General features: G+C 43.3%; 2 protein-coding genes across 2 annotated transcripts in view; both read right to left on the reverse strand.

Moving 5' to 3' along the window:
- Positions 1–4,053: 4,053 nt before the first annotated feature.
- The window catches only part of LOC118561913, a 716,353-nt gene continuing 707,808 nt past the window's right edge, over positions 4,054–12,598 (reverse strand). The window contains exons 5-9 of the mRNA XM_036134150.1: positions 5,685–6,043; positions 5,175–5,617; positions 4,929–5,099; positions 4,206–4,551; positions 4,054–4,129 (exon numbers count right to left, since the gene is read on the reverse strand). Of these exons, the coding sequence (XP_035990043.1) occupies positions 4,054–4,129; positions 4,206–4,551; positions 4,929–5,099; positions 5,175–5,617; positions 5,685–6,043 (1,395 nt within the window). The remainder of the gene's footprint in view (positions 4,130–4,205; positions 4,552–4,928; positions 5,100–5,174; positions 5,618–5,684; positions 6,044–12,598) is intronic.
- LOC118561875 (syncytin-2-like) lies at positions 6,250–8,420 on the reverse strand. The gene has a single exon (XM_036134135.1). The coding sequence runs from the start codon at positions 8,204–8,206 to the stop codon at positions 6,779–6,781; it is 1,428 nt and encodes a 475-aa protein (XP_035990028.1). The 5' UTR covers positions 8,207–8,420; the 3' UTR covers positions 6,250–6,778.

Raw genomic sequence — 12,598 nt, forward strand, 5'->3', positions numbered from 1 at the left:
TCTATTGGTCCAAATATTATTACTTCAGTTTTGTTTTTATTCAATTGAAGAAAGTTTTGGCACATCCAGGCATTGATTTCTTCTAAACATTTATTCAGTGCCTGAACTAGTCCATAGTTAACCTGGTGACATGGTGATGTAAAGCTGTGTGTCGTCTGCATAGTTATGGTAGCTGATGTTGTTTTTTATTATCTGAGCTAGAGAGAGCATGTAGATATTGAAGAGGAGGAGACCCAAAATGGACCCTTGGGGAACCCCACATGTGATTTTTGTCATCTCTGATGTAAAGTTACCTACTGATACAAAAAAGTCCCTGTCCTCTAAGTAGTATTTAAACCAGTGGAGTGCTGTACCAGAGAGGCCGACCCAGTTCTCCAGGCGTTCTAACAGAATGGAGTGATCAACAGTATCAAATGCTGCACTGAGGTCCAATAGAACCAGCACGGTGGTTCTTCCACAGTCTGTATTTATATGGATGTCATTAAACACCTTGATAAGGGCGGTCTCTGTACTGTGGTGAGCAAGGAAGCCAGACTGGAAAACGTCAAAGCGGCTGGTCGTAGTTAAGAGGGTGTTTAATTGTTGAAATACAGCTTTTTCAATAATCTTACTGATAAAGGGGAGGTTTGAGATGGGCCTGTAGTTCTGGAGAAGGAGTTTGTCTAAATTGTTATTTTTCAGCAGTGGTTTGATAATTGCTGTTTTTAGGGACTGGGGGAAAACACCTGACAGAAGGGACGTGTTTATTATCTGAGTCAAATCAGATGCTATGACAGGCAGAACTTTATTAAAGAACGCTGTGGGTAGAACATCAAGGGAGCATGAGGAGGAACTTAGTCGCTGAATTATCTGCTCTAAGCTTTTGTGGTTTATTTGGCTGAATTGGGACATTTTGTCAGGATAAGTTCCAGCTGAGTACGGCTTTGGTTCTAGAGTTGATATGGTAGTACAAAGTGATCCTCTAATTTTTAGGATTGTCTCAGTAAAGAAGTTAGCAAATTCATTGCAGGCCCTGGTGGAGTGGAGTTCGGAAGCTACGGACACAGGAGGATTTGTTAACCTGTCAACTGTGGAAAATAAGACACAAGCATTATTAATGTTTTTCTTGATGATCTCAGAGAAGAAAGATTCTCTTGCATTTTTCAGTTGTAAGTTATATCTGTAAAGTCTCTCTTTATAGATGTCATAGTGAACCTGGAGTCTATTTTTTCTCCACCTGCGTTCAGCTTTGCGACATTCCCTTTTTTCACTTCTAACTGATGGAGCATTTCTCCAAGGAGATTTATTCTTCCCGTAAAAAACCTTCACTTTAACTGGAGCAATGCAGTCAATGATGTCTGAGACTTTAGACTGAAAGTTATCTACTAGCTCATCTACTGAGTTGCAGCCCAAGGTTGAAGTAGCAAAGTAAGCTTGAATAAAATTTTCTGTGGCATTGTCCTTAAAGGTGCGTTTCCTTACGATGTCCCTTCGGCTAAATGAGTCACTGGAAATGATACATTCAAAGGTAACGGAGAAGTGATCGGATAAGGCAACATCAGTTACATTGACCTGTGAAATGTTTAGACCTTTAGTGATGATTAAGTCTAAAATATGCCCCTGCTTGTGTGTTGGCTGTTTAACATGCTGAGTTAAACCAAAGTTTCTAAGTGTGTCACACAGTTCTTTTGCACTACTGTCTTCAGGATTGTCAACGTGAAAGTTGAAGTCTCCAACAATAATTAAAAAGTCATAATCAACACATATCACAGACAGCAGGTCACTAAAATCCTTAAAAAAGTTTGATGTGTTCTTAGGAGGCCTGTAAACATTCAGAAACATAGTTCGTACCGGGCTCTTTACCTGGAGAGCCAAATGTTCAAAAGAGTCAAATTTTCCCAAAAACACCTTTTTACACTTTAGTGAATCATTAAACAATGTTGCTACTCCTCCACCTTTCCTTTGCTGTCTGCTCTCACAAAGAAAATTGTAGTTTGGAGGTGTCGACTCCAGCAGAATGGCTGCTTCATTAGATTCATGTAACCATGTTTCTGTTAAAAACATAACATCAAGATTATTGTCAATAATTAAGTCATTAATTAAAAGGGATTTTCCTGACAGAGATCTAATGTTTAATAAACCCAGTTTATATGATTTGGTGGTTGATGGTGTCTTTGTGGCAGGTTGCATCTGACAGTTTATGACTTTTAAGTACGACTGATTATTCCTGTGTGTTTTCCTTTTGCTTTTCTTATTTCTGCCACGTATCATAACAGATATTCCATGTTCTCCGTCAGGAGGCCCAGGCTTATGCTGGTGGCGGTCTTGACTGATAAACGTACAGCCAGGGCCTGCTGTATATCACAAGGACATTATCCGAAGGTCTTCAGGACAGGCATGTTCTGTGATATGTAGAGGAGGAGGAGGATCTGGACCTCTGCGTCCTTTGGAAGATGCTGATTTAGTCACAGAACTGTGGTTTTCAGAATTAATATGTGGAGAGGATGTCAACTGTAGACCAATCTTAAGGACTTTGTTCATGTTGGGAGAAAATTCCAGAAAAGGAACCTCTGGGCTTTGTGGAGAGGAAGGCGAGGCGGGTGTAGTCTGGATCGGTGTTTGTGACGATGGCGATTCTTGGTCCTCTCTTTGTCCTGCTGAGATCTGGGATGAATCCTCCTGTAGCCCTGACGAAGCCTCTTTCTGTGTCATCTTTCTGGCCATCTTTATCTTGGTTTGTTCGGGCTGCACTGGGCTTATCTTTTGTTTAGGCACTGGATGTTCTTTGTTTTGGAACAAAGCTGATGCCGTATGGTTCACAGAATAGAAGATGTTTGAAATCAGTCGTTTTGCACCTGACCTATTTAGAGAGAAGCCATCTCTGTTGAACAGATGTCTTCTTTCCCAGAAGATGTTAAAGTTGTCTATGAAGGTTACAGTTGTTTCTTTGCATGTTTTTTCCAGCCATTTGTTTAGCATCAGAATTCGGGAAAAAATCTCGTCTCCACAAGCCACGGGCGGGAAAGGGCCGCTCAGAAGCACCTTGACATTTTTGCCATGAACTAAGTTCAACAGACGAATGTAATCCTCTTTCAATACTTCTGATTTTCTTATCCGGGTGACGTCGCCCAGGGCTTCAGCTTGTATTATGAGTTTTTCCAAGGTCGGGCGTTCTTTCAAGATCCTTGGAAGGATGTCTAATAAATCAGACACCAGGCCATAGTTCGAATCGTTATAAATTAACACCTCTGTGTTTTTCTTGTTACAGAAATGTTTAATCCCACATACAGACCCACTGCATAAAATCAGGGTCCTTGGCCCCGTGGCATGTCTTTTCTCTGATGTATTAGAGCGAAAGTCGTTGACGTACCTCTGAGTGTTGTCATGATTCTCCTGGGTCACATTTTGGAGCGGAGCGAATCTGTTTCGTAATGCAATTCCAGCATTTCCAGCAGGTTTACTCCTATCATTTGTTGCGGGAACAGCCCGCTGTTGTTTCACTTGTCCTGGGACATCTCTCTGTAGTCTCGGCCAGTTTTCTTTGTCCAGGCGTGGGGTTCGTTGACCCTTTGGTCTTGCACCTAAAGTGGTCCAGGGATTCTCATTTTCCTCAGGGATCTGTTTGTTCAGAGAGTTGCTGGGCTGGTGGTCCCCGTTTGGGGTCGCAGGCAGGGTTGTTTCATTTCCATACGCGCCGTTTACATCATAATTCAGTTCGAGTCGGCATATCTTCTGTCCTATAACAGCGATCTTCTGTAGAAGCGTGTCAAGGTCCACTGTGGTGAAGGTAGGCATCTTTGCAAAATCAAAATCAAAAATAAATAAAAAGAAAATAAATAAAAATAACTAAATCCAACTTTCTGATGTTTTGGCAAAGAGATAAAAAGTAAAAGGCAGGAAAATGCAAGCAAGCAGGGAGCAGAGAAAAAAGCGTCCGAGCAGGCAGAGAGGCGGAGCAGATGACCTCTGACCTGCTGCTCGTCCAGGTAATAAAATATATTGTATTAAAATACAAAATACATTACAGCATGTAAAATCTCAGTGATGTTGCACTGAAGCTAACGTGTCGTCTACTCACAGGGGCCTGGTCTGCAACGCTGGACCCAGCTGATGCTGCAGGACCAGAGGCTCCAGTTGGCTGGACAGAGCGCTGCAGGGGAGGAGGCAGAGGAGGAGGCAGGGGAGGAGGCAGAGGAGGAGGCAGAGGAGGAGGCAGGGGAGGAGGCAGAGGAGGAGGCAGAGGAGGAGGCAGAGGAGGAGGCAGAGGAGGAGACAGAGGAGGAGGCAGAGGAGGAGGCAGAGGACTCTGGTTGAGGCGCTGACGTAGATCTCCTCGGCTGGATGTGGACGGTGCAGAGGAAGAGGGGCTGGAGGCCTGCTGGACGCTGCTGTGTTCTGGAGCAAAGAGGACGGGCACGGTCAGGTTCTCGGGTTCCTCCTCCACAAAGCCTTCATCGCGCACCGCCTCATCATCCATCAGCTCCACCAGCCGATCCTCTTCCTCTGGGTTGTCCGTTACAGTCAGCGAACGACCAGACTGACTGTAAAGGTACTCCATCCCAAGAAGCTCCCCTGTAGAAGAACGCAGAATACAGATTATTAGTCAAGAATGTGAACTAAGGAAGTATTCAAACATGCACTCCATAGTGGTGGAAAGTAGCAGAGTAAAAAGTGAAAGTAGAAAGTGATGAAACTCCAGGCTCTTTCAGTCTCTGACCTGCTTTAGACTTTGTTTATTCATCAGGAAGAATTAAAAACATCTTTTACCACTAAATGTGTTGCTTCTGTTTCTGTGCTTTTAAAATGGAGGATTCCTTTTAGCGCTGCATGTCAGTGTTGGTTGGTGGAAATACGTCGGCATCAGCAAACCATGGATGCATCTCCAGAGAAACCACTAGAACAGTTTTTTCTTCTGCCAACACGTCTGAGTTAAGGTTAATCATTCTTGCCTGTATGTGACCCAGGAGGCTGGTAGCGCTCGTCCAAGCTGAGTCGGTCCATGGCCTCCCTCTCAGCGCTGCTGTAGATCCTCAGCTCACAGCTTCCTCCATGCGGTCCTGGTTCCAGCATCAGACCCTCCAGGAGGTCGGCCTGGAAGTGGGCGTCGCTGGCACTGGTCCCTGCAGGGGAAACCAAGAAGATGACTTTTACTCTCTGCGTTTAAAACAACAACATTAAAAGATAAAATCAGCCACCTGGGATGAAGCGATTTAGATGGAGGTGGAAGGACTCCAAGGAGGTGGAGCCACGAGCACAGCGGTAGCAGCAGAGGTCCACACCACCCTTCTTCAGTGTGCCTGTCTTCAGGTACAGAGAGAAGTCCTCTGGGTCCTGAATACAGGTGATGTGTCTCTGCTGCTCCTTCCAGACCTGCTGAATGCACTCGTGGTCCACCAGTGGTCCTCCCAGAGTGTCCCTCCCCTTCTCACTGTCCATCTCATCCACCAGGGCCTTGATCCTCCTGGCTGTCTCCTCTGCTCCCCTGGTCCTCTTGCAGCAGTGAAGAGCCAACTCCCTCCTGGTGATCATCTGGTCCAGGGCCTTCTCAGAGACTGGACCACCTCCCTGGGCCAGAAGCTGCCCCTGCTTGGCCAGCCTAAGAGCAGCAACATCTGCCGGATCCAGCTCAGAGATGCACCTGGACAGAGTTCATGTTCTCTGTTAGACTTTAGACAATAAATATACAAACAAGATGAAGACTTTACCTGGACAGTGGAGCCATGAATATTCCATACAGCTGATGAGCCTCAGTGGTGACTCCTGCTGCAAAACGCCGCATGAAGTGCCAGATGTCCAGGCGCACCTGAAGCTCCCTCCACTCAGCGAACATGGCCCTGACCTGTGACTGTCCGTGGGGGCTGCAGCAGTCCCGCTCCACATACATTATGACAGGAGGTGCCACTCCTGCCTCCCTGTAGCGCCTCATAAGACCAGCCGCCATGGGCCACAGTCCATGGCCCTCTGCTGCTGTCAGGACCCACACCAGAACCTGGCCGTGCTCGTTGCCCACATTGGTGCACCACCCAGCTGTGTTGGCAGCTGCACCGGCCACTTTCTTGGTAACCTATGTAAAAAAAAAAACTGTAAAATAAACACACATACACCTATCTATCTAGATATATATCAGGGTTCCTACAGCATAAGGGAAGTTAAATTCAAGACTTTTTAAGACTTTTTAATGCCACTTGAAATAAAAAGTTAAGGCTGATAGGGTTATTAACAATAACCCCTTTTTATCCTAGAAATGAAGAGCACACAACACAAGTTTTAGACATTTCTATAGAAAGGACAGAGGATAAACCCAAACGGAGAATTTCACTCCCTGACAGTTTGAGATCATCTGCGCTGGGTCATTTCTGTCCTCTTGCTTTTATTTTCACACATTATCAGGAGGTCATCATAAGGGTCAAAGGGGGTTGAGTCAGGAGGTTACCACATGAGGGTTAAAAAGGGTCAGGAGGCTTCAGGAATTTACAACATGGGGGTGGAAAGCAAAGAAGGGAGCAAGAGATTCCTTATCTGAGATAATTATTTGTTATTCCTGCCTAAGGTTAAATACAACAGAACTTTCCTAAAGGCAAACTCTTAAAACAAGCCAGGTGGCTATAACTTGATAAAAATAAGATGATTACATTCACATAATAAAATGATTACATTCACATTTTCTAACATTTTCCCCCCTTTTAATCATTTTATTTACAATTGAAAACTTAACTAAACCTACTTCGAGCACTCATTACTTGCATTCTGCATTTTCAATGAGACCGTCATTTTGTTAAGCATTTTAACAAGGGAGAAGTTAAACTACGGGGTGTATTTCTTCAAGAGGGATTTGTGAAAGCATTTGATATTGAAACATTACATTTCCCATAGTTTTAGCAATCATAGACTTTAGGCATGGGATTACACAAGCAGTAAAAACACAAAACATAATAAGAACAATAATAATGGGTGTCATTATTTTCAGCAAAAGGTGCCACCATGGTCCTGAAAAAAACCAGGAGAGGAAGTCCATACTTAGAGGAACAGCATCCTGGGACATTGCTCGTTGCAGATTCTTTAAGGCAGACATAGCTTCAGTAATATGAGTTTCATTTGCATCAGAAATATATGTACAGCAGGATGTTCCGATCATTACACATACACCACCTTGGCTAGCAGTTAACATGTCCAAAACCATTCTGTTTTGCAGTACCATTAAACGCATTTCACTTAATTGTTTGTTTTGTCCTTTGTTGATGTCCATCGTCATGTTCACCAGAGTCTTCATTCTATAGTCCAATGTCTCAATCATCAGCATAGATTTACCAACTCCAAACCATGGGAAAAGTGAAAGTACTACTTTATTCGCTGTGCTCCAGTGCTTATGTTCAGAGGGAACGTTGGAACCCCATATGGGATCATGGGGTTGGAACACTGAGCTGGAGCTGAGTTCTCTTTTCATCCTATCAGAGGAATGATGGTCCTTCACAGCTTGAGCTGAGATGATAACAGTGTGGTCAGAAACAAACACAGGTGCACATGTACCTGACCAGCTGAGGGGCAGTGATGGGTAAATGCTGTCTCCTCCACACAGGAACCAGCCACCCTCTGTAGGAAAGTTGACTTGTGGTTTCCAAGTCGAACAGCTGGTGTACGTTCTATTAGGTAGGAGGTCGCAGACAGAGTCAGAGTAAAGGTCAGTAATAGTACTCTGGCATCCTGCTGCATGTCCTACTTTCACCGTATCGTTCCCTCTAGGTGAGTGAATACACACTGGATGTTTCATTCCTTTAGACATAACAGCCTTCATCTTGGTGGGATAGCCTGTGACGTTACTGTAAGAGAACAGTGACGACTTCACTCCTTTACACGGCTGTTCCATCAAAGTCACCCCAGTCGTGGCATTCATTAACTGAGCAGGCATAAACCGGAATGCATATGATGCAAAACAAATAGCCTGTGAGGCGTTCATGGGAGTTATGTACAAGGTAGGCTGCTTGGTAGATTTAGGCATGACAGAACACACGTAGCAATCAGTCTTGTTATGCTGCTGGATTACAGTTCTTGCATACGTTTCCCATAAGTTGTCAACATGGTGGTTTGGGATATCACCTAGCCAAATCTTCATGGCAGTGGAGTGGATGAACCTCTTTTTCCTCTCATTCCTTGGATCTGGACTCAAACAGATAATGCACGCAGCAGCCACAACGCAAAAGAAGAAACCCCTTCTGCATGGGAACTCCATTTTTGCTAGGTTAGCAGAGATGTTAATTTTACCCAGGACTCTAAAGAACAGGGATCAGTTGGTTTCTTCACCGACGTTGAGACGAGTGGCCCTAAAAAACCAAACCCCTTTGAAGTCGGACTTCACCACTGTTCCAACCTTTTAGGTATTTAACACTCTCTGTAACTTACAGTGGCTGAGGTGAATCCAGGATGGTCTTTCAGCAATTTTCACAGCTGTTGGCGTGGTCAGGAGCACTTGGTATGGTCCTTCCCACCTTGGGCTCGCCCAGTTTTTTCCTCTTGATGACTTTGATGAACACCCAGTCTCCTGGTCTCACTGTTTGTGGATCCTGTGGAGACAAAGGTTCTTCTGGCAGTGAATTTGCATTGGACACTTCTTTAGACTGCAACATTTCTCTCATATAGTCTGCTAGAGTTTTGTCTTCCTCATCAGGTGACGTCTGTATTGTGAACAGTGGTAATTTATATGGTCTGCCATATATTATTTCAAATGGAGTCAAACCACTGCTCGTTGGAGTTATTCTCATGTACAGTTTTACTAAGTCCAGACACTCTGGCCATGGTCTCTTTGTTTCTTCCATGCACTTTTTAAGCCTGGATTTAACTGTCCCATTTGTCCTTTCTATAAGCCCGGCACTTTGTGGGTGATAAGCACAGTGATTCTTTAAGGTTATTTGTAACCTGCTTGCCATTTGCTGAATCACCTGGTTCACAAAATGAGGACCATTGTCGCTGTAGATTTTCTGTGGGATGCCAAAATTTGGAACAACAACTTTGCATATAGCTTTAGCTACTGTCAGTGCATCTGTGTGCTTTGCTGGGATTATTTCAACCCATTTTGAAAATGCATCAATCATTACCAAACAGTATTTGTAAGGGCCACTTTGTGTCAGCTCAATAAAATCCATATGCATCACTTCAAAGGGTCCCTGTGGTTCTGGAAACTGTCCACGTTTTGGTCTTATGTTACCTTGAGGATTATGTCTAACACAGATTGTACAGGCTTTACAAAAATTTTTTGCATAAGAATTAAATCCATATGTTGTAAAGTGTTGCTGTATTACAGCCACCATACCCCCTGTTGAAACATGGCAAACGCCATGGCTCAACATAGCTGCTGCTTGGAATAAGCTTTTTGGGAGAACTGGTTTGTTACAAATTGTATAAAAGCCTCCTAAATTTACTGTTGCACCATTTTTTACCCACATTTGTTTTTCTGCAGTTGGCGCTGTTTGTTGTCTGTTTAACAACACTTCTGAATCAATGATTTGTTCTGTTTTTTTCAGCAGATAAATATCAGAAGGACCAAATTGTCCTGCTGCTGCTTCTTTTGCAGTTTCATCTGCAAGCCTGTTTCCTCTTGACACCGTATCAGTACCTTTTGAGTGTGCTGTACATTTTATTAAAGCTATTTTATTTGGCAATTGAATTGCTTCTAGCAGTTTTATAATTAATTCTGCATGTACTACAGTTTTACCTGTTGATGTTACCATGCCTCTGCGTTCCCATTGTTTTGCAAAGAAAAAGATAGTAGAAAATGCATACTGACTATCCGTATAAATTGTCACATCGCATCCTTTCATTAGTTCACAAGCCCTTATTAATGCAATTAATTCAGCTGCTTGTGCTGAATGATGCGATTGGATTTGCTTCGCTTCAGTCACATTATGTGGAAGTGATACAACGGCATAACCAGTTTTTGTTTTTCCTGAATCATCTTTAAAACAGGAACCATCAACAAAAAGTACTTCTCCTGCTGGCAATGGGACATCTGTTAAGTCTGGTCGCGGAAGCTGTAACTGCTCTGTCTCTGTCTTACAGTCATGTGGTTCTCCTTCATCAGCAGTTGGAATTAATGTGGCTGGATTTAACACTGTACATCTTTTTATTTTCAGATGAGGTTGTGACAAAAGTATGGCTGTATACGACAACTGGCGTGCAGGTGAAAGGAGATTCATTTTTGCTTGCATTAACAACACATCGACTGCATGGGGGACTAGTAAAGTAGTAGGGTGAAAAAGCACGACCTCTGCTGAACTTTCCACAGCCATGGCAGCTGCACAAACAGCTTGCAGACACGGGGGTAGGGCTGCGGCGACTGGGTCTAATCTCTTTGAGTAATAAGCTACAGGTTTGAGTTTATCACCATGAGGCTGTAACAACACAGAGGTCATAAAACTAGCTTTACAGTCGACTGTTTGGATAAATGGTTTTTGATAGTTTGGTAGAGCTAAGACAGTTGCTGAGATAAGCTCTGCTTTTAACTCTGCAAATTGCTGTTCTGCTTCTGGGGTCCATTGGATTATTTCTGACATGGCCATCGGGGTGTCATAGATAAGATTTAAGAGAAGCTGAGTTTTCTCTGCATAGTGTGGAATCCAAACTCTGCAGTAATTGCATAATCCCAAAAAAGACATCATTTGTTTTTTAGTGACTGGTTTGGGCGCACTTGCTATAGTAGTTTTTCGATCTTCCTGTATCCTTTTACCTTCTTCTGAGATAACATGGCCTAAGTAACGGACTTGTTTCTGCACCCACTGCATTTTATCTTTGCTCACTTTGTTTCCTGTTTTAGCCAAATGATGTAGCAGCTGCAAAGAATCTGCCCTACACTGTTCGGCTGTTTTAGACGCAACTAAAAGGTCATCTACGTACATTAACACTTGGCTTCCATGCTTTGGATTAAAGCTCTCCAAGCATGTTAAAATGGCTTGGGTAAAAATTGTAGGACTGTCTGCAAATCCCTGTGGCAAGCGTGTGTACGTATATTTTTTCCCCTCGAACGTAAAAGCAAACCAAAATTGAGAGTCCTGGTGCACTTGTACTGAAAAGAACGCATTACTTAGGTCAATCACTGTGAAAAATTTGCTGTCAGGATCCAGTGTGTTTAACAATGTGTGTGGATCTGGGACATTCGGAGCGCGTGTTTGTACAGCTAGGTTCACTGCTCGGAGATCTTGTATCATGCGCCAATTCTTTCCGTCTGCTTTTTGTACAGGAAAAATAGGCGTATTACATGGTGAATCTGGGCATGGCCTAATTATTCCTGCATCCAACAAATTTTTTATAACTGGCTTTATACCCTCCTGTGCTTCACGTTTTAGCGGATATTGTTTTATTCGTGGTCTGTATTGAGATTTAGGAACTATTTTAACTGGTTCTATAGTTGTCAATAGTCCTACATCAGTTGGCCCTGTGGACCACAAAGCATTTGGGATATTTTTTAAATCATTTTCATCGGATTCTGATAGCAACGAATGCTGGATTATTTTATCTCATGCTAAATCTTGGACGCGAGGTTCTGCATCAAACAGAACTTTGTAAGGCTGTTTCCATAGTTCTGTACTAGGGCTATAAAGCCAGCCTGTTTTGTGTGGACACGGCTGAAAATCAGACGCTCTTTCTGCAGCTTTTACACGCGGGCCTGTATCTCTCCACTGTGCTTCACTGGTCTTAAACAATGACAAAAAAGGTTCCCATGGTAAGCCATACAAATTTTGCATCTGTGTAGAAAGCATAACAGTAACTGCTGCGAATGATCTCCCATCTGTGTACATATTTTGTGTAGCCACAATTGTAGTTTCCTGTTTCAGAAACTGTTTTGCAAACTTTTCATCTGGGGTTAAGCACACATTCATAGTGGTATGTAGATCAGCTAACGGAATTTCATCCTCTGGATTTGACAATGTGCTTCTAGCATTTTGCATGAGTTCACTTTTCTCTTTTATTTGGAGCAGATATGGTAAGCATAGTGCATAAAACACAGGAGGATTTTGTTGCAGCGACATTACATGTTCTACACGGACAGCTTTCATTCCATCCTGTGTTGGAAAAACTGCAATGCCTAATTTTTCCATTAAATCCCGTCCTAGCAGATTAATGGGGCAAGTTGGTGACATTACTACAGAAACATGCAACTTTTTTCCTGTTTGAGGGTCTTTTATTTCTATTGCTTTTGACATCCATTCTTGGGATGTTTGACCGTTTGCTGACTTAACAAAAATGGGCATTTTGGATGCTTTTAGTCCAAGATTATCTTTTATACAAGTTTTGCAGGCTCCTGAATCGCATAAAAAGGTAACTGGCTGTCCATTAATTGTAAGTACTATGTATGGTTTTTCTTTTAATGTACTTAAAAGGTCCCATGCTCCATACACATCTACTGTTTTTGATGGCTCTGGATGCACATTTGCTCTAGCCCCTAGTCACGACTCATATGAAGAACCGCCCCTGCGGCCTCTTCCCCTTCCCCGCAGATGAGGTGCTTGTGTCTGATTGGGACATTCCCTGGACCAATGGTTGGGTGACCCGCAATTCCAGCATCCCTCATCTGTTTTTATTGATTTGGGCTGAAAGCCCCCTCGGTTCTTATGACCGCCCCTGCCTCCTC

Source organism: Fundulus heteroclitus, unplaced genomic scaffold (genome assembly GCF_011125445.2).
Source record: "Fundulus heteroclitus isolate FHET01 unplaced genomic scaffold, MU-UCD_Fhet_4.1 scaffold_75, whole genome shotgun sequence".
Classification (NCBI taxonomy): domain Eukaryota; kingdom Metazoa; phylum Chordata; class Actinopteri; order Cyprinodontiformes; family Fundulidae; genus Fundulus; species Fundulus heteroclitus.